The 22060-nt window shown below is 47.0% G+C and overlaps 1 protein-coding gene across 4 annotated transcripts in view; it reads left to right on the forward strand.

Annotated features, from left to right (window-relative positions):
- Positions 1-22060, forward strand: part of dag1 (dystroglycan 1) — a 55953-nt gene that overhangs the window by 15851 nt on the left and 18042 nt on the right. The window contains exons 1-2 of one of the 4 annotated variants that reach the window (XM_005469761.4): positions 12040-12175; positions 15042-15727. In XM_005469761.4, coding sequence (XP_005469818.1) covers positions 15320-15727 — 408 coding nt within the window. In that variant the 5' untranslated portion in view covers positions 12040-12175; positions 15042-15319. Of the gene's footprint in view, positions 1-12039; positions 12176-12240; positions 12581-13535; positions 13561-15041; positions 15728-22060 lie in introns of those variants that run through there. The other 3 variants (XM_005469762.4, XM_025907054.1, XM_005469760.4) reach the window with 3 other exon arrangements.

Genomic DNA, 22060 nt, shown 5'->3' on the forward strand with positions numbered 1-22060 from the left:
GTCGTCATGCACCTGGAGCATTTAAAGTCCTGCTGCGTCCGCTGTGAGTGACTCTGCGAGTCATCCTTTAACTCGGTCATTACTTTTGGGAAGTGGGCAGAAATGGCAGATCTGGTGAATCGGGCGGCCGGTGAGCTACGATTGTTTTAATGTGGCCAAAAAAACTGACGAGGTGGATTCTGGCACACATCTCGGTTCACTCATTTCCTGCTGTTCTCCCTCAGGAAGCTCAGGACGTCACAGTAGATTAACCCGGTGTGTGACGGGAAGCTCGGGCACACCCAGTAATGAATGTGAAAGCAGGCTTGATTTAGACCTGCTCCCACGTTCTTCCTTTGGTACACAGGAGATGCAGTGATTTCATTTCAAGACTCTGCAGCTTTTTGGAGTTTCTTGTTTTGACTCTTTTACTGTTATTCCATCTTCTCCAAGTCAGTCTGGTGCTGCTACACGCAGGCCTTCAGCTGCTGCCATTACAAACTCTGCCTTCTTTCTTTTCCCTTTTTTCTGCAGAGCATCGAAATCTCCTGATGTTCAGGCTTGAGCCTTCAACCTTTCAGTCAGTGCCAGGCGCTGCCTTCTCCGCGTCCTTCCCTTTAATGTTATCACTTTCTCCTGTTTGTGGGCGCTTATTACTCTTTATTTTTTTGATAACACAAGTGCAGCGTCACCTTCACAGAACCTTCTGCGGCACAGTGCTCTTAAATCAAAGCACGCCGAAAGTCTGCAGAGAAGATCACATTTTAATTGACTGATTAGCATCAAAGAGGCTTTTTTTTTCACTTCACACAGAAACTGCACAAAGACCGAAGTTGTTGATGTGATCCACAGACCAAAGTAGAGACAGAAGAGCAGAATAACCAAATTACCAACCTTGAATTGTATGTTTTTAGTTTTTACCTGCACGTCAAAGTTTCGAGTCTTGAGCCTTTGTGTTGTAAGTCTCTGACCGTCTTTCTTTTCCTCTTTAATATTCGGGCGTTTTCAGAGACGAGCTGTGCTCTCACACCTCCTCTAACCTGGGCGATCGTGGCTCAAGAGTTGGGAGGTCGCCTTGTAATTGGAAGGTTACCGGTTCGAGCCCCGGCTCGGACAGTCTCGGTCGTTGTGTCCTTGGGCAAGACACTTCACCCGTTGCCTACTGGTGGTGGTCAGAGGGTCCGGTGGTGCCAGTGTCTGGCAGCCTCGCCTCTGTCAGTGCGCCCCAGGGTGGCTGTGGCTACAATGTAGCTTGCCATCACCAGTGTGTGAATGTGTGTGTGAATGGGTGGGTGACTGGATATGTAAAGCGCTTTGGGGTCCTTAGGGACTAGAAAAGCGCTATATAAATACAGGCCATTTACCATTTACCATTTAGCGGCGTGCAGTCACGGCAGTATCGGTGCCGATGGCGTGTTCTCCTCGGTAAAAATAAGCCACGCTGTCTGAACACTCACAGACTCCGTGTTCTGTTACATGTTGTCATTTGCAACAGTTTAGAGGGATTTCAGGTTTGATTCCTTGTGACATTTACCTAAATCCGTCCGCGGCAGAGCGTCCGTAACATCCACCACTGAGAGGAAAAACAAAAATGGAGTGATAAATATCAGCTGGCTGTCTCGCTCCATTGGGCTGAGATAAATTTAGTAGACGGGGGGCATCTTTAACCTGGCAAAAAATAAAAATCTGCACCGTGGTGACTTTAAAACCCTGCCAGCCAGTTGGAGGTCACATTGCTCGGGCTGTAAGGCTATCAGCCGTGGCCTGCTATTATCATAGAGATAAAGAATGGGGCCTCGAAGCTGAGACGTCTGCAGTGACCGTGGAGGGAGAGAGGGGAAGGGAGGTGAACGAAGATACCGTCTGGCTGCAGTGAATTATGTCCTTTGCAAAAACAAAAAAACTTACCGGCTGGCAGAAATGTGAGTTAGTGGGCGAGCGAGCAGTGTATCGCTCAGAGTACAACGAGCTGCACTCGTGAGTGACTCAGTAACACGCTGACAGGCTGATGGAGTGAATGAGTTACTTGAAAGCTTCCAGCAGATTGAACAAATTAATAAATGCTATTGATCACCGACCTGCTGACTGCTGCCGTTGATTGACAGAAAAGTCGATTTTTGATTGATTTCTTGTTGTTTTTGGACACAACTCACATTTCTCTGGTATACACTGAAACATTAAAGCCACCTGCTTCATGTTGTCTAGAAACCAAACGACCTCTGACCCGCTAGGCGTGGACTCGGGGCCTCTGCACCAGAGGCAGGAGGGCTGGGTGGTTGGACAAATGTGCCTGCTATCGTTGTTTCCCAATAAATAATTAAGTTCCTCATTTGGTGGATGAACTCCAGCTCCACCATCTTGGACTGCTGCTGGGAGCACTGGCGACTTCTCCTAGCAGAAACAAGTCTCCACCTGCTAGAGGTTCTGGTTCAATTTGGCAGAGGGTCTCCACAGCAGAACCGGGACTAATGTTGGCCCCTGCAGTCCAAGACGGTGGAGCTGGAGTTTGTCCTGCAGTTGGACGAGAGACTGGAAACAGCTGAATGGCACTGAGGAGAGCCCCGAACGGTGACCTGAACATGGAAGCATGATGGGAAGGATTGGTGCTAGCTGGCTCGCAGCTTTAAAAATAAGTCAAATCAAATCAAATGGTTCTTGTAATAATTCTAGCGAGCTTTGGTGGAGCCTCTGTTAGGTAAGCCATCTGCGCGTGGCTAGCTCTGATCATTAACAGCTTATGTTATGTTTGCACATCGAGGGGCTGCAAGGCCACCTTCATATTAAAGCTTCTTTTACCAGTTTGACTTTTAGCAGTTTTTCCAGTTTAGAGCATAAAGTATTCAGGTCTCCATGAATATTCAGTGAAATCTCCAAATATGGGATAAAGTTGTTGTCGTCTTCTGGTTATTATTGTTGTGTCAGCAGTTGCTGGTGTGATGCTGGGCGACTGAAACATTTGAGCATAATGCTGGACTCTAATTTCTAATGGATCCTTTGGGTTGTTTTTGGCATGGACTGGTTGATGATCCATCCTGTGGTTGCATGAACACATTGGTATTTGGAGATTTGGAACACCTCGATCTTTGACCAACAGGTGGACGGTGACACAGGCGGTCTGCTAGCTTCGCCTGAATGGACCTCTGGTCTGTGTTTGTGCTGTTGGAGCATTTTTGATGACATCATCTGACCAATAATATGGCTGCTGTGAGGTCACTGTACTAACAGGAGTCTGAGCTCCAGTTTTGGTGAATAAAATTCATATTTTTGTATGTTACTGAGAAAAAATTAGCAGGCATCTGTAACATGGTCCTGGTATTTATGTGTGCATTGCAACAAGAACACCGATGCTTAGTCCTTCACATCAGTGGCTGTTGGCAAAGAACTCTTTCCAAGGTTAAAGTGACCTCCTTAACTCTGGCATCAAGTGTGTCTGCAAACAGGAGCTGCTAGCAGAAACTGTTATTGTTGCCATTTAACATAATGTAACCATACACAGGCAAAGAAAATGGGAGGAGTTAAGCTGCAGGAACATCATTCTGCCTCTGTGCATGCCCAAAGGCATTATGGGAAGTGCAGAAGAGTAATAATAGGAGTGTCAAAGATCTGTTGATATAAAGTGACACGCTCTGCTTGCTGGTCAAACACGGATGTTTTCCCTGCGTTTGCAGGCCTGTGTGGTAATAAAAGCAGATTTTTAAATTGTCTCTCGGTGCAAAAACGTGCAGCTCGTTCTGTAAGTAACAATGCACGGCACGCTTGGCTAATAATACTCGTGTAAATAAAGAGAGAAGAGGGGAACAGCCCGGGGGTTTACATGAGTGTGTATGCAGCAGGCTGGCTGTCTGCGCTGCTGCCTGTGTATTTATAACTCGGCAGTAGAAGCCAGATAGGACAGGCACGGAGATGAGAATTGATGACCTGCATCAGCTGGGGATGGGAGGAGATTCCTATCACTGCAAACTCATCCCACACTGATGCAGGTAACCACACAAACATGCCGTGTGAGCGGACACCGATGGCGTACACACAGGAAATGCGGGAAACGCTGTGGCTGCTGCAGTAAGGAGGTCACTGCGGTGTGTGTGGAAACGAGAGCTGTATCGTCAGACGTGTACCTGCTCACAGCTGACCCAGATTAGGCCCGTTTTATGTTGGCGGAGGAGCAAGGAGACATGTTTGCAGCGTGGAGCTAAATGGAGCCTGTCAGAGGCGTGAAGCACCCGAGGGCTCGTCGGTTTGGGAGTCCACCGTGTACCTGACCCGTTTTAACTAACCCAGAAAGAAAGTAGAGCCTCGTACATCAAATTATGTTTACAGGTAAATATGTTAATACCTCCTTTAGCTGGTCACTGGGTTTAACTAGCTGACAGCCAGTGAACTTTCAAAATAAGAGCAAGAAAATCTTTTTCAAAGTAAACTTCGGTGCAAACATCTCGAACATCACAAGGTTTTTTTTAATCATTTTGTTTGTTTCCTCCCATCGTTTCTCTGCAGATCCTGACCTTCAGCTCGAGGTTTCTTCCTGTTAAAAGGGAGTTTTTCCTTCCCACTGTCGCCAAAGTGCTTGCTCATAGGGGGTCATATGATTGTTGGGTCTTTCTCTGTATGTATTATTGTAGGGTCTACCTTACAATATAAAACGGTGAGTGTTGTTGTGATTTAAATTGAAAAATAGGTGTTAGATGATGTCAGCTGTTTAATGTCTGATCCGTAGAAACCAAAGAAAACGAGGTCCTTGTCGCTGACCTGCAGAGCTGTTGTCCCTCTGCAGTAAAAGCCTCGCCTCCGGGAGGCGTAGTGCGTCCAGTGAGTGCTTTTGTTTAGTCTGCGTGCAGCAGGAAAGTTTGTTAGTTATTACTTTAATGATGCAATCTGTATGATTCCTCTGAAAAACAGATCATTTGGCAAATTAGAGCAAATTAAGACCTGCTGCGTCGTGTGCTGATTGCCTCTGTTTTCTTATAGAAGAGCAGCCTGAGACGTTTACAGTCAGCCCTGGATGAATGACTCCCTCTAAAGGTTGCACTAAATTCATAATCCATAGGTCTTCTTCAGTCAGTTTTCCTCAGACTTTTGGACGCATTAATCTGTCGACTGTACGACAAATAACAGTTACTGTTTCTGGGAGTGTGAGTCGCACCGTTTCATCTGTGAGCGTGCACTCCAGAACCTTCTCCTGTAACATGATTCATCTCAGAAAAATAAAGTGCCTGCGATTATTCATCCGACTAAAATAGCTGAGTGGATTGTTTTTCTGAATGACGAGTGAAGGTCAGACAGCTGGTCCACAGTAGTGCAGTGGTATTTAAAGTCGTTGTTCCTGGAGTTTGTTTAACAGTGAAGAAGAAGAAGAGCTTCCACACGGCTTCCTTTAACCTCTGACTCACTTTAAGGCTAAAAATAGTCGCCGTTGGCTTGTTTACTCGTGCCAGAGCTGTCGAAGGGAAAGAAAGCCCAGCGCGTTTAGAGGGAGCTGGATGGCACCTGGGAGGGAAAGTTCATGGATTGAAGCACACCCACGGATTAAAGAGTGCAGATTAGCCAGGCTCTGTGTGTGTGTGTGTGTGTGTGTGTGTGTGTGTGTGTGTGTGTGTGGCATATATAAAGTCTTGTGTTACCCAGCTGTCATTTTCAGTCAAGCTAGCAACAGTAGCCAGCTGTCTCTCTCTCACACACACAGCTGTCGGTGTATCTCAGCTCTTTGCTGGTGGTCTCAGCATGACCAGGAACACACACACACACACACACACACACACACACACACACACACACACACACACACACACACACACAAACACGAGCTCCTGAACATTGAGGTTTTATTTTTTTAGCTTTAATGATGTAAAAATGATCCTCGTCCTCTCTGTCCGACAGCTCTGGCTCGTTGGGGCTTGTCATTAAATCTCTCTGATCTTCTCCGAGGATTTCTGGTCCGTCTGACCTGCGCGTTGGATTTTGTTTCCCCCTCATGGATCAGTCGCGCTTCCTTCTCCATAGCCGTTATCACACGTTGCACTGCAGTCCTGAGTCTTTTCACAGTTACGTATGAATTCTGTGTTTCGCAGTCGATGCTGCTTCAGATCCAGGTTAGTTTGTACGTGTAAAAGCAGGGAGGCAAGCAGAAGCCCACAAACTGTGATGACCCTGCAGCTCTGATGCAGCAGCAGTGAATCTCCATCCATCAGGCAGGAGGGTGAGATCTGCAGGAGTGATCCCGACTCTTTGATTTATTTGCCTGTAAAAGTCGTACGAACATGTAAAACATTGAAATGCAGCTGCTGATTGTTTTCACTCTGTCACTTCAGCTGTGAACACGTCTGATGTTTGATGGACTTTAACTTCACGCTGGACTGTGTTGCTAATATGATCCAGCTGAGCTCTGTCCAGGTAGCTCCCTCACCTGAACCTAATGCAGCGTTTCCTGCAGCGTGACACGGACGGTTTCCCAAAAATATCCCAAAGACTCAAGTTTATGTGTGAATATGGCTCAAATCCAACTTTGGGCCGTTCATTCGTCGAGCTTATTATTAGAAACTTTGTTGGTGTCTAACATGAACATCCGCCGCCGGAGCAGGAGATGCATGACAGGAAATCAGGAGAGCAGGATGGATCTGCTTCAGAATCGCAGCAGAAGCAGACTGAATGTTAACAAGAGAGGAAGGTGTGCGAGAGGAAACACAACTCCAGAGGTGTAATGGGAGTGAAATGTAATTACTCTTCCTCCTACACATTCTTTAACAATGATTATATTTCCCCTCTCTGCCCGTCTTTCTCTCTGATTGTTAATTCTTTCATATTTCACTTTGCAGCCGCTGCACTGTTATAATTAGCTTACGGAGATGTGCAAAGCATTGCCGCATCTTCCCTTTATGAGCCGTTAGCCTCATCACACACACACGCTCTCTCTCTCCGTCCAAAGCCTATGAGCTTTGTAAGCGGGCGAGCGAAAGCGCTGATGCTCCGGCGTTGCAAAAACACGACTCTAATCAAAGTGGACGTGTGTTTGGCTGCGTTCGCAAAAGAATTCCCAGGATTCTTCCCGCTGGGTTCCTTCTCAGTTATTTATTTATTTCCAGCTTCGCCTCAAATTAAATCCTCATTTTGACAAAGTTGAAGCACGCCGAGGCCTCGGAGGGACGGGCGGGGGACGGCGTCGTACCCTCTGCATCATATGGACCCCGGGAAGTCGGTGTGGTCCCTTCATCTGGGCAAAGGTCACGCTGAGGTTTCATTTCTGTTCTGATGAGACCAGAAGGCGGATGTTTTGACGATAGGCGGTGGAAGATCTTGTTTTCCTCGACAGGATCATTTGATGTTGGAGGATCTTGTTGTTGGAGATAATAAATGGCACTCCGCACGCTGCAGGTCGCCCGCCCACGTATCTCCAGAGGTTCCTTGGGTGTGTTTGTGGAGAGCTGGGAGGTCCGGAAAAGCAGCCCCTCCCTCGGCTGTCTTGTTTGTGCACGACGTCCTTCATGGCATGCACGCTGGCACGAATCTGTTGAAGCAGTAAATTCTGCTTCAGCCACAGTTTCCACTAAACCCACAAACGACACATCGATTTCACGTTACCGGCTCCAGTTTCTTTTACATATGCATGCACATCTGTGCAGACATCTGCGCCCTGCACACTGGCTGCAGTGCGCTGGCTTCAGGATGGATCGCGTTCGCGTCTGGCCCCGCCCGTCGCCCGCTGTTTTCTTGTCCTTCTGTCCTGTTGTTCCCGCTCGCTCTCAGAACTCTTGTTTTATGAGGCAGGTTCACATCTGCTTCCACACGTGGACATTCAGCGACTCGCATATCAAAGCCGGTGTGGCCGAGGAGCGGCCGGAAATTTCCGTAGGGAGTTGTTATTCCTGTCGGTTGGATTTGTGCTTGTTGTTCTCATTTCTCAGAATTTAGTGTTTTTAAAAATCTGTTTGTTGTTGAAACGGCGCTCTGACTCCCACAGCTCCGCTCTGATCTCCTCTGTGTCATGACACAAACTTATTTATTTATTGTGGAATTAATACATTTAATTCATTCGCAGCTCTCAGTGGTGCAGTTGGGGGATCTTTGGTAAAGCTGCTTTATCATGTATAATCATTTCATAAGTACTTTTTAACCTCTAACATCTGTTTTCTTAAACTCTGCTCACACAACTCATTTAACAACAACAAAAAATGAAATCATCATAAAAAGATTTTTAAAGGAAACCAACTCTGTGAGATTAGAGCTGCCGAAACTGGAATGTTTTCTGATTTCTTTGTCGTCAGGCACATTAAACTGAATTTTGTGGGGTTTTACTGAACACTGATGTCTGTGCTGAGCGTTTTGGCTTTTTGTTTTACTCTAAGTGGGACTTCCATGTGTCAACAAAAGACCCAAAACTACGGTGGCCCTGAGAGGTCAAATGGACTGAAACTTAAGATAACACCAACAATAAGAAAAATGCCGCAAAAGCACAAAAAAAACCACAACAGAAACACTAAAAATGAAAATAGAAATGGGAAAAAACAGATTTCCAAAAGCACAAGGGAAGTGTTTCTGGGGAGACAATAACCCGACGGACCAGTTGCAGGAACCAAAATATGCTAATATTTAATAAATATGCAGGACCTGAATTGCACTTAAAAGATGTGGAGGGTCTAAGTGTGTTAGCCTGACTATTAGCCTAAAAATCCATCATCAGTATTATATGAATCATGAGATTAAAACACACTCAGCTAGCATATTTTGTTTCCTGCAACTGGTCCGTCGGGTTATTGTCTCCCCAGAAACACTTCCCTTGTGCTTTTGGAAATCTGTTTTTCCTGTTTCCGTTGTGTTTTGTGTCCATTTGTGCCATTTTTCTTATTGCTGGTGGGTTTTTTTGTTTTTGTTTGTTTGTTTGTTTTTTTGCCTGTCCCGTTTGGATCTTTAGCCATCAGAACTGTTGTCTGACGTGACAGACGTGACAGACATGTTTGGGGGATAGGACAGGGAGAAGGAAGGAAACAAAAAAAGAGCAACATAATAAATACAACACCATCACAATAAACTAGCTAACAGTAGACAACAGTAGATACTAAATATTAAATGTTATTGTGCAGCATGCAGGACCAACAGCGCACAATGTGCTTTGAGGTAGCAGCCAAGAAAGGTGTAGTTTGTGTCGGTGAACACCCGTGTGCACACCTGTGTGGATCAGCACACTATGTAACGATCTGCTAGGGAGTGTGGGGGGCCATAGCCCCGTCCCCCAGGGCATGAAGCAGGTATGGAGGAGATCCAGGCCCCAGACATCCAGAGGCCCCAGAGTACAAGGACCCAAGGAGGACCACCAAAGGGGCAACCATGCCACCCTCCTGGGAAGAGCTGAGGACAGCCCCAGGCGAGGGGTCACCTTGCTGGTGTTTTCTTAAGTTGCAGTTCATTTGGCCTCTCAGGGCCACCGTACAAAACTCTCAGCTGAGACAGTAAACCCATCAGGAAAGTGTTTTTAAACTTGGAAAGTTTGGCTCTTTTTCTCATAGACTTTTATACAATCACTGCTTTTTGCAACCAGCAGAGTCGCCCCCTGCTGGCCATTTGGAATAATTCTGGTCTATTCTAGCTTGCAGCATTGACCTTTGACATTCAGGTCATTCCATATAAATCTGATCAATTTCCCCATCAGCTGATTGTTTCGTACAGTAACTTTAATCTTTTTAATGTAGCCATGCAAAACTTCTCTGCTCCTCTGGGTGGAGCTTATTCAAAAAACGACCGACCCGTGATACTGACGCTCACCGCTGAGCACACAAACAAAACTATGCCAACAAACTCTGTCACAATTTCACTGTGTGAAATTACAGTTTAGATCAAAGTGTTTGAAGTCATGAGGCCGTAAAAATGCTGGATAAATTAATACGTGTGAAATTTAGACCTTGTGAAATTTGACATACCGTGAATTAAATAAAGATGCTAACGTTATTGATACTCGGCTGATTCTGAGGGTTTAGATGGCCTCTTGTTTTTCATGATTGAGACGTAGCTGCAAGTCTTTGGTTCTGCAGCTGTGTTTTGTACACCCGTCATCCACCCCGACCACCTGCTGATGGAGTTTTGAATGCAGTTTTTCAGACTTGCTGCGGAAGTTTGTTTTCTCACACTTTCTGTTGGTTTTGTGGGTTTGTTGGGAGAGTTTTCGGGCCGAGCTGGTCAGCGCTGACACTGCACACAGACGTGCTCCTCGCCGCCTTATGTTCTCGCAGATGGCCCATCGGCTCGCCTTTAGCAGCAGCTAACGGTGAAGCGGCCCGGAGGGTGGATTTGCATTTCTATTATTCTGTAGCTGGAGCTTCTTCCTCTTGTTCCAGTTGGAGGCAAGCTAATTACAAATGTAATTACGAGTGGGAACGTGGATTAATTTGAATGCTTTTTACAGCAGATTTTAGAGGAAGTGCAGATTGTTGAGTCACCGAGGTCCCCGTTTGGCTCTCGATGCTTCCGCTTTTGAAACTCATCCATAAGTCGCCAATAATGAGGCCTAAATTATCACAAAGAGACACGCGTCCCCCTCTCTCTCTCCCCCACGCTGTAACAGAACAATGTGGACTCCTTACATCCTCACACCGGAAGAATAAGCTGCCTCTGTTTACACGCTGCAGATCAGGCTGGATGAAAGAAGCGCTTAAATAGCTGAAATGTGCCTAATCTCCGTGCTAAATATCCAAATCTCATTGTAAAGGGAAACCACGCCGTAATCCAGAGTTTCACTGGGCGCAAACATAACCTGTAGTCTCGTCCCGAGGGAGCTTTACCCGCCGCTTGGTGTGTTGTATCAGTGGGATGCAGAGGCGGGGGGGGCGTTGAATGGTGGGAATATTTGCGTCCCGCAATGGCGTCAGTGTCACCTGTCAGTCTGGGAGCTTCCTCAGGAAGGTGACCATTTTTAGAGGCTCTCCCTCTCGTTCTGTTTATCACGCTGCTCTCGTCCTGTCTGTGCTAATAATAGAGGCATCAGCTGTGACTTTGGGGGATTGAAAGGTGACGGGAAGGAGGGAGGGAGGGAGGCAAATGGACATGGAATGAGGAAGAGACGAGAAGAATTTAAAGTGCCACTGAAGTGCTAATGTTTCACCGCAGCTAAGACGCCCGGCTCTCCGATTAGGTGCCACAGAGGGATGCCTTTCCTCTAATTGGCCCCTGTGTGGCGTTTCTGTGTGCTCATTGGTTGCTCCGGGAATTTCCAACGAAGGAATGTCCTCTCAGGTTCAGACAGGAAAGTTAAGACTTCATGTTTGGAGACGATTCAAAGTACGAGCCGCCACACGGGGACCAAAGTCGGTTTTATTAATGACGACAGTATGAAGACAACCGGTGCAGGTTCACATCTGTTTACAGCAGATTGATACAAATTAGTGGCTCTTATTTTCAGTTCTTCCTTTAATTTTTATTTGAATAGTGCCTAACCCTCCCACCCACCCTAACCTTAACATGCAATGACACTGCGATCGTCATGGCGCCGACACTGGTGGGAAAACAAACTCAAACACAATAGATGTCGTAAAATGTGCAAAACAGAAGCTTTGGGATCCCAATAAAGAAGACAGCCCTGTTGAGAAGCTGTTTGAGACCTCCGGCTGTTACCATGGGTACGCCAAAGCAGGGCCGTGACCCAGAGACACAAACAGCATCATGCAATCCACATAACGTCCTCACCAAGTTCCCTCCACACTTCAAAGAACAGCTTCAAGTAAATCTGAAAGACTCTACAATAGCACATCTGTGTGTAGCCGTGGTTACAGGAGCCACGGACTTTATTTTGAAAGCACTTTCCAAGATCCACGTTCCAAAGAATAAAACAATAAGCTGTGATAAAACTTACAGGAAGTAAAGCTCAGGTGAAATCAGGAGAGCTTTCTTGAAAAGTTTGTGATGTGATGTGAAAGCGCCAGACTCGACCGACCTGGTTTCCAAAGGCCTGAGAACCTGCAGGCTCTGCTTGGAGCTAATGGGTCAGCTGTAGCAGGGGCAAGGCTTAAAATCTGAGTCTAGTATTATAAGGGTACTGGGTACTGAAAGTACTACCCCACCTCCTCTTAGAGGTAAAAGCTCCTCCCTTCTCCCTGATCTGGACCCTAAACGTTCAGTAATCAGTGACGAGGAGTTTTAAGGCAGCTCGGTTCAGTGACGTCCTGTTTATCAGTCAGAGGCAGACAGAGCAGCACAGGAGCCATGTCTTCGTAAAGCGGTGAGGACGTCAGATATTTTGTGGTTAGACTCGAGCCATCTCTGCCCACGGGGGCAGCGTGAGGAAGAAGAGCGGGGCACGACACCCACTGCGTTATTAACGTCGAGCTCTCCAAGTTTAGACTTTACTGGCAGCTTTTCACATTTTGTTCTGAAACTGATGATGAATCATCTCCCAGACCTCTCAAACGTCCCACTCCCGCTCTACTTTTAGTTCTGCATCCCTCCCCTCACCAGTCCTCACCCTCTAACTCTGTTACCCCCCTCACAACTGTCACTACCACCCAGAAGAGCAGCAGCAAGTGTCCGGTTAGCCGTTTATTTATAATGGTGGGAGATGGAGCCAGGTCTGGATGTTTATTCTGGGCCCTGAGCAGCGGCGGGCCGGACGTCGGGCCGTGTTTCGGTAACGAGTGTTTGTTTTATTGCAGTTACTTTAAAAACGCCCGAAGAAGCAGAAAACTTGTAGTTTGATATTTTGCTCATCGTCTCCGGACCTCCAGGTCGGCACAGTGGGTAAATATTACACCAAAAACCTCATTGACTGCAGGAAAAACCCTGAAACGTTTCTGGATAAATGTCTGGGCTTTGGGCTTGTAGTGTCGGCTCCACGTTTGCTTTTTAAAAGTGGATTTACTTTGACATCCCTCTTAGAAATACCCCTGTGTTCCTCAGCAGCCGGTTGTCATTACCCTTGCATTAGTTTGGCTGGTTTTGCACAGTGTTGCCTCATTTCTTTACATCCTGCAGCCGCTGTGGTTTTACAAGGAAATAAATTCACCTCCAGGATTCTTTGTTCTGTTTTTAGGAAAATCATCAGCTTACATAAAGACACAGAAAGGCTTTCGTGTTGCACTCTGATTTATGAAAGCACGCAGCGAGCGCTGGAGCGACGCCATCTCCGGTTCAGTCGGTCCGACCCCGATGAACTCTGGTTCCAGTTACACGGTTATTTGGAGTAAATAAAACAATTCGCCCAACATATAGATGATGTGGAGGGGAGGCTGCTCTTTGATGGATTTGACCAATCAGGAAGCACCAGGTTCACAGTCTGAATCCAGATTTAAGCCCGAGATGCTGAAACCAAGAGCTGCCGTTTCCTTCCCTTCTTGGCCGTCTTTGCCCACCTTCCTGCCCACCTGTACCACGGTGCCAGGAGGTGGGCAGAGCATGTTTGGGGGAGGTGTTGTAGGTGTTGAGGTAATAGCAGCTTTCTGTCCTGCTCAGAGTCAAAGACTTCTCTCTGTGCCCTCCGTGTCTACCTTCCTCTCTTTCTGTGCGCTGACAGCTTCTCTTCATCCAGCTCGCCGGCACTTTCACAGCGACGCTCCCCCGCCATCGTTAGCCCCATTGTCATGCGATGAATAGAAAGGCTGTTTTTGATAGGTGAGTGAGTGCCAGGAGGGAAAAGAAGAAGAAAAAAGGCCTTGAAGGTTTTGGAGATGTGAGAAAAGGCGTGGCGTAGCTTAATGCTCTGGAGGGAGGACAGGAAGTGTTTGAGATGAAGAAAGGCGTGTGAGGACAAAATGTAAAACAAAAAACATCCTGAAACAGAGAAAAGCAACGAAGGCAATCAGACAAAGAGAAACCGATGACAGATTGAACAGCACAGAAAAGCAATAAGGAGTAAGAGGAAGCAGGAGGGATGTTGCCTCTGGCGCTGCAGTTGAAGGTACCCTACGTGAAAGCGAGGGAGGGGGTTTATCCACGGTGGCCATCTTGGACTACTTTCAAGAAGCCTCAGTAAAACTTTAACGCTCCAGAAGTAATTCCAAGGAGCTTCAGTGGAAATGAAAACATTTAAAAGTAGAAAAAAGCAACTCGACTTTGACAAAGGAAATGTCGAAATTCCAGTGATTTTTCCTCCTCTCCCTCCGGATGTTGACTCGTTGTAGAAAAGCTTGAGCAGCGGGGGGAACGACACCGTGGCGCTCCTGATTAAAAACAAAGTTTTGTCCAAAGGTGATGCACGGCGAGGGCGAGGCGGCGACAACAAAGGGTCCTTTGAGCTGGTTGAAAAGCTACCTGGGAGGCCGGGTGTTGTTGTTGCCGGGGAAGTCCTGCGGTGATTTCACTCTCTCCAGCGGGCATCTGCTACGGGGCAAAGTGGAGTCACGGCGGGGGGTCCCTCTTTCTCGTTCTCGCCCTCTTTCTGTCTAATGAAAGCACTCGGGGGAAATCATTTGTGTTGTGACGCACACACACACACACACACACACACACACACTTGCTCAGGAGGGGATCCTCTCCGCCATGAAAGAGCTGTATGAATAACAACCTCTGAGTTCACCCTCCACGCTCACAATGGACACACACACACACACACACACACACACACACACACACACACACACACACACTCAGTCTGACCCTGCACACAATAGAGTGGCATGCATTCATTAGCAATTCCAAGAAGGCTTTGACTGGTTTGGCATTGTTGGCTAATCCAAGGTCCCACCGTATATCACCTTCACCTCCCCCTCTTGGTTTATCCATCTTAGCCTCCTCTCCCTCCATCACACCTCCTTCCCTCCTTTCTCTCAGTGCTTTCATTCTCCTGACTCGAGTCATTGGATAACTCAGCAATGAGTGATTTAAGTGTGTGTGTGGCTGTAAGAACTAATCAGATTACTCCCCAGCATTGATAATATTATTCCTCCTTACACCCTCCGTGCAGTCCGCGATGGATTTCTATCAGCAATGAGATTTGCGTCGCACAAATCGGTTTAAGGCACCGAACTTGTCGTGAGATTGACTTTTGATGGAGTGTGAGCTTTGAGTTCGGCCTGTTTGGGTTGTGCTGAGTGTTTTTCGCCCCTTGTGTTAAAACTGCTCCTCTAACTGGCCTTTCTTGTGTTTCCTCACAGATCTCAAAGGTGCTCGGCACAATGGGACTCGTAACCCTCTGAGGGGCGAGCACAAAAGACGGAGGGGAGCAGGAATAAAGCCGAGTGAAGAGGAGGAGGAGGAACAGAAGAAAGAGAAGATTCTTCCTCGGCGCCGGAGAGGGAGGGAGATTTGTAAAGAGGGATTTGCTCTATCTGTCGGGGGTGCATGCTCCCCCTGAGCCCCCCACCCTCCCACTCGGACATCCTCCTTTTTATTTTATTTTCTGCATCAGTGACAGTTCGACAAAACGTAAAGAATGCGCGATAAACAAAGTTTGGGCTGGCTCGGGCCGAGCAGCGGCCTCGATGTGAGACTACCCAGGACTAGAGTCGTGCTGCTGGGCGTGCTGCTCGCCGTGGCCGTAGCTGCGGAGCTGGACATCGACATGCTTGGCGGCATGGTGTTGATAGAAGCGGGTGGAGAAAGCGAGAGGTTTGACGGAGGCAGAGGTGAGCTCGAGGCCTCCATGCATTCCTCGCTCTTGCAGGACTTCCAGGAAGTGACAGAGGGCGTCGCGGCGGCGGATGCTGGCGAAACGGCAGCGAATCAGCAAAACGCGGCTACGCCCACGGCCTTCCCCGACACCTCGGCGATGGTGGGTTGCATTTTCCAGATGAAGGTGCCAAACAAGATGGAGGATGTCTACCTGGGTGATATCATCAAGGTGAGTCGCACAATCACGCCACGTTTCATTAAACACGACAAGAATACTTTAAATAATTCTGATCTTTTTTCTCAGTTTATTAAAATCCTGTGTTCAGATTTAAAGTAGAAGCTCAGAATAGAACAGAATAGAATAGAAAAGCTCTTCATTGTCATTGTACATGTACCACGAAATCATGGATGCTTCGTGCCAACTGACAGCGGGAATAAATAAACAAGCAGGAGAAATATGTCCAAACTAGAGGAATACATGCAAAACACGCAAAACGGGACTCACAGGAGAACAAAGTGCTGCACGGAGGCGTCGCTCACACACCACAGAACAAGTATCAGAGTCCAACAAAGCTTTGAGGAGTTTAAAAATCCAAAGACTCAGAGGGACTCTGATTTAAATAACAATTAGAATATATTCATCCTGATGGTTGAAGGAAGTGCGGATGCATTTGCCTTCATCAGGGAGTCGGACAGATTTCTTCTGCAGTTACAGCAGCGACGAGTCTCACTGGATTACATCACGCAATAGTTGTCAAATACAGCAGAGCTCAATAAAATAAGCAAAAGCTGTGGTCTGAAAGGACGCCACCTTCTGAAGTGTTTGTTTTCACGTGCTTTGAGGCTCTTGTCCGAGTTTGAAGATTGCTGGAGGATTCCTATTGGTGGGAAGCTACTGGAAAATGGCTTCTGGCCCACCTCCAGTCCATTCCCTTCACCCTCCTGCACGGTGACAGGGGTAGCTGCTGAGGGGTTTCTGGTTATAGACTGCAAAATTGAATGATTTCTGTGAGTGAAGTATGAGATGAATAAGACCATGTCCAGATTTTAGTGGCATACGAGGCCGTTTTGGTCCAGCTCTTATTTCGTCGGCATGCTGTCGTTTTTAAGTGTCGTGGAAATAAACACATTTATGTTGTGATTTAAAAGAGTTTCCAAGTTTTAGAGATTTTTTTTGAAAGGTTCAGCCTTAACACGTCTGTCAATACTAAATATAGTTCTGCAGTAAATCAGACTCCACTGAAAACCTCACAAGTAATACTGTGCTGTGGACACAGTGGAGTAGATCAGCTTCAGTCATTTAAAGGAAATGAAATTCAATTTTATTTACACAGCACCAAATCACAACAGCAGTCGCCTCAGGGTGCTTTATATTGTAAGGTAGACTCTACAATCATATGACCCCCTATGAGCAAGCACTTTGGCGACAGTGGGAAGGAAAAACTCCCTTTTAACAGGAAGAAACCTCCAGCAGAACCAGGCTCAGGGAGGGGCGGGGCCATCTGCTGACCAGTTGGGGATGATGGGAAGAAGACAGGATAAAGACATGCTGTGGAAGAGAGACAGAGATTAATAACAGATATGATTCAGTGCAGAGAGGTCTATTAACACATAGTGAGTGAAGAAGAAACACCCAGTGCATCATGGGAATCCCCCGGCAGCCTACACCTATTGCAGCATAACTAAGGGAGGATTCAGGGTCACCTGGTCCAGCCCTAACTATATGCTTTAGCAAAAAGGAATAATTGTGCTTATGAGGTAGAAGAGTGTTTGAACGTGTGTTTACATTCAGCCCATCCTTGTGTGAACGTCCAGCGGGTGTGAGGGTGTTCAGCATCATCCCTTGTGGGTTTGGCGTCTCTCAGGCTGTTTTCACATGTGGACTCTGGATGGTGACGGGAGGATCTGATCGTCGCATCGTGTGATTGTGTTGCTGCTTCTCGCGTGTAGAAGACAACAGGAGGAGATTCTGTCTCTAACAGGTGGAGCCCAAATGGAGCGCGTAGGGGCGAGAACAGGTGAAAACCACTCTGCTGATGGCTGGACTGCTCTTTGGCAAGCTGGGCAGTTAAACACAGTTTCATATCCATTCTGTGAGTGGGAGTGGGGGAATGTCAGCGCTGCAGTGCACATGCAAGGACATGAACACCTGTTGCAGGACGTCTTGGCCTTCTTGTGGCTGATGTTTCCTCTTTATGTCTGGATGTTCGGGCTCATTTTGCAGGGGGAGTTGAGACCATCACACGCCCTCCTGACGATGCCGGTCGATGGCTAAGACTCCGAAAGTGCCCCAAACCTTCAATATATGCACCCTCTGGGTGGGTGCTGGGTACAAATGCTTCGTGCTGAGCGAATAGGCCGACTGCAGATGAACTCTAAAGAACAATCACTAAAAAGTATGTCAGGGAAATGAAGCACGCGTGTGCCGTTGCTCAGAACCTGCCCCGAGGCGCCACATTTCTGAGGCCATTCACAGCAAAATGCCCTTTTTTAATTGCACCGCATTTTCCACAATAGCCAATTTTCTATAATATGTGGCCTCATATCTGAGTGCAGCGTTGCCCTCCTCTCTCTTTTCTTTCTGTTTCCTCTTCTTGTCCCAGTTACTCATTCTGTTCCCTTAATTCCATTTATCTTCCTCCCCTCCTGCCTCCTTCTTCATCTCCTTCTCTCCTCTGCCGTTCCATAATTCTTCCAGACACACTTTCTCCACTCTCTCTCATGCTTGACGTCATCTCCCTCAGCTTCCCATCCCTCCTTCCCTCCTCGTCATTGACTCATGTCTCTGGGGTAAATCTTTATATTTCCTTCATGCCGTCCATCCTTCTCTTCTGTCACCGTCCTGCTGTTCCTCCGCCCCTCTCCTTCTTTCTTCTTCTCCCTAATTATCACTTTTAAACTTCCCTCCTCTCCCTATCACCTTCCAGCCTTTCATATCCTGTTGCTTACCCCCTCTCCTCCCCCTGCCTTCGTATCTCCATTGCTTTTAAGTCCCATCTCTGCCCTCCACATTCTTCCTCCTCCAGCCTCTCCTTTCTTCCACCCCTGTCAAATCACATCAGATCATATCAATCAAGCTCCCCCAGCGACGAGCAGCACGCTAATTTACTTTAAACCGCCCCAATAAAACTCGGCACATTTGCACACAATCCGACTTTGAAAAGATGTTCTTCCTGCACATGCGGCACAAAAATGTCAGAGGTGAATTTTGGGAGCGTTGGGAATGATTCGCAGAAGTTCTAAGCAGTTTATTTCATACTCGGTGGGAGCTTCTGTTTAGTGTTTCATTAGAGTTAATGTTCTTTTACAGCTTGCGGATGAGCGATCTAGGCCGTCTGCTGAACTCGATGTGGCTCTCTGGTGAAGAAAACGGGCGCTGCGTGCGTTCTGTCTGGAAGTTTAAGGAAATATGATGCAGATTTCATGTGACAGCTGAAATAAACCCGCTGGGTCAGTCCCCTGGTTTGTGAGGTTGGCTTTCTCCTTCTAATCTAACCTGAGTTTGTGAGTCGGTGCTCTCCGTTTCAGCCTCACCTTTTCTTCCTCTCCTTCTTCTGCCCTGACATGCCTTCTTTTTTTTAATCATTCTACTCATCTTCCTCTCACACTTCCCATCACAGTTTTCAGCTCTTCTGTCTCCTCGCTCCCACCCCTTCTCTCTCCATTTGTCCCGCAGGCGAAAGCTGTTCTTCCAAACCTGATTATATCTGTCACACTGGAAGCTTTGGGCCTCTATTAGAGCCAATAGGAGCTGACAGCGTGGGCAAATAAGCCAAAAAATGGAAGAAGTATAAGCAAGGAAGAACGGAGAGGCGGGAGGAGAGGAAGAAAAGACATCCTGACCTTAGAAGCTGCAGCTTCTGTAAAATCCTGCAAATAAAAGGTCACAGATTAGATGTGGAGCGCGTGATACGCCGGCCTGCCGAAGTGCCCTCGTGAAGGAGTTGGCGCCTTCGTCCTGCGTCGCTCTCGGACTTTTAGCCGAGCCAAGAAATCCCCACGACTCTAACAAAGTTTGTTTACCTCCCCCTCCGTTTCTAATTTCAGCCCTGCGCCTCCCTTCCCCCTTCACCACTCCTCCTCAGATGTTAGCCCCCCCCTCCTTTAGGTATTTCGAAGGTCGGCGCTGAAGGTTGTGGAGTGAAAGGCCAAATCAATTTTTGTGCTTGCCGTTGCACTCATACTAATGGCCTTTTCTTATGAAAATCTGCCAGAGTTTGAGAGGTCTCCAGCTCCGTGACAGCCTCGCCTGCCCATTCACCTTTAGCTGAGCAGTCGGGGCCCCGTCAGTGAATGCATCGCCATTTAGCCATTCATACCGCGTAGAGATGAGGGTTCTCAGCCGGGTGGGCAGGACATCAGCCTCAGAGGAGGTTTTAAAGAGGTCGCAGGGTGATTTAAGAAATCTGAAATACAGCATAAACCTTTACAAGTGCACGTTATTTATATTCAGTGATATCTCTGAGAGCCGTGGCTTTTTCCCGTGCTGCTGCAGCTGCCTAAACACATTTCTGAATCCTTTTTTGAGGTTAATATGACACCGTTTCTTCATCGAAGGGTCACGGTGAGTTATTAGGTGATAAACTGAATGGGTATTTCACCAGTACTGATCTGATATTGGCCGACGGATGGCTGCATTGGTTAATGGATTTATATTGCTCTTTCTTACACTGTGTCATTCTGAAACTGAGAAAATGCAGCTTTACAAGCATTCTCTGAAGATTCATTTAGAGCAGAGGTTCTTATATTTTTAATGGCTGATTTAGGAAACTGACAAATGATTGAAGGCGATGTACACAGTTGGCTAACAAAGAGGAGACGCAGATCCCTTTGGTGTTGCGTCTGGAGGACCATTTGGGCTAAAATCTACCAACTGACCCATTGTGTGAATAATGGAGCATCTAAAACAGCTTCACCCCGTCTCTGCAGGTATGAAGCTCAAACGTGCCTTAAAGAACGCACATCATTAAATTGGTGCCCTTCCTCCTCCTCCTCGGACCAGCTGTCGTGTTTTTCTAACTCGTGCAACAAATGCACATCGTCAGTCTTTTTATTTCAGTTGGATCTGTTGCTATGATGGTTTCCAGCTGGCTTATAGCATAAACAGCAGTTGTTGGGGAGCTGTCCAGCGGGTTGTACCATCAGGGAGGTCCTAGAACTCTTTAGTCTGAAAGCTGCTAGAACTTCCGATCTAACACTGGCAGCATTGAAACGTGTGTCCAGTCTTCACCGATTACCTGTTTGTGAACACGCAGCGGCAAGTTATTAGACAAATGTTTTTGTACCTGAGATGAGTTCAGGAAAGTAGACCGACTTCTACTCAGCTCTCCACTACGGGCAGATTTGTGGCAGGTTAACCTCGTCAGAGTGGAGCAATTTGAAAGCTTTTGGAATAGGTTTGGACGATGTGTGCAAACTGCAGAACGCCCAAACGGAGGTGGAAGAGGAGCTCTTACTTTTCTTAGTTTAGATGTTATCATTCAGAGCGGCTGGAGAGCCGGAACCTTTGCAATTGTGGCGTCTGCGTGCAGGTGCTGCTGCAACTCGATGACCCTGCTGTGGTTCTCTCTGCTGTTATTAATGGAAGTGGCTGGAAGTTTGGGGTTTCTGGCCAGCAGATGAGCACTCTCCATTGCCTCATTACTGCAATTACCAGCGTAATTAGCTGATTGGCTGATGGGCTCGCTGGCAGGCAAAGCACGCTTACCCGCTTTTCCTTTTTTTATTCCAGGAAATAACTGACGCTAGCTCAAAATTCTTTTGTGCTTCAGTTCTCGGAAAACGAAAGAAGCCTATGTGGGTATTTATCTGTTTGCCTATGAGCAGATGCTGCATACTGCTCTGTTATCTCAATGTTGTGATTGTGCATGAAGATTAAAGAGAGATACTCACAGCTAACCCTTTCATAATTACTTTGTGGAAGTAACTCGCTGCGTCTTTGTCCTCCACGTAAAAGCACCCCAAAGCAAAACTCTCTATAACAAACAGTTTATTTGGTAAAACGCTGGTCTTGCTCCGCTCAAAAGATCTGAGCTCACACCCAGAGGAGGAGGAGGTGGTGTGAGCTGGAGAAAGAAAGCGTGAATCACTCCGACACATGCTCAGTGTGGACAGTGTTGGAAATATCTGATTCAGTGTTACTAGAACTACTTTAATCACATGGATGGTTTAGCAGGTGAGCCTCGTCAGAAGTCTATCTATGTATTTTTCTACCATTTATCTGGGTCTGGAGTCGAAGCAGAGATGCATCAACTTTGCTTTCCCCGTCCACCTCCTGCACCTTTGACTGCTGTCCAATCAAAGCACCGAAGCCCCTTTGGTCCCTTCTGCTGATGGTCAGGGTTTCAATTGAAATTTTATTGTTATAGCAGCAGTTTTTACACCACACCGAGTTATGGTTTGCACCAAAGGCCAGTGCATTCATATCAGCCTCTGCACTGCCTGATAGTTCTGCTGTTGACTGTGCTGCCAGGGAAACGCAGACTGTACACCAAATGGTCGGGTTTGGATAGCTTCTGTTAAATGTCAACACTTCACCGAGTTCTTTTGATTCCTCAGAGGC

The sequence above is a fragment of the Oreochromis niloticus genome, linkage group LG5 (genome assembly GCF_001858045.2).
Source record: "Oreochromis niloticus isolate F11D_XX linkage group LG5, O_niloticus_UMD_NMBU, whole genome shotgun sequence".
Classification (NCBI taxonomy): domain Eukaryota; kingdom Metazoa; phylum Chordata; class Actinopteri; order Cichliformes; family Cichlidae; genus Oreochromis; species Oreochromis niloticus.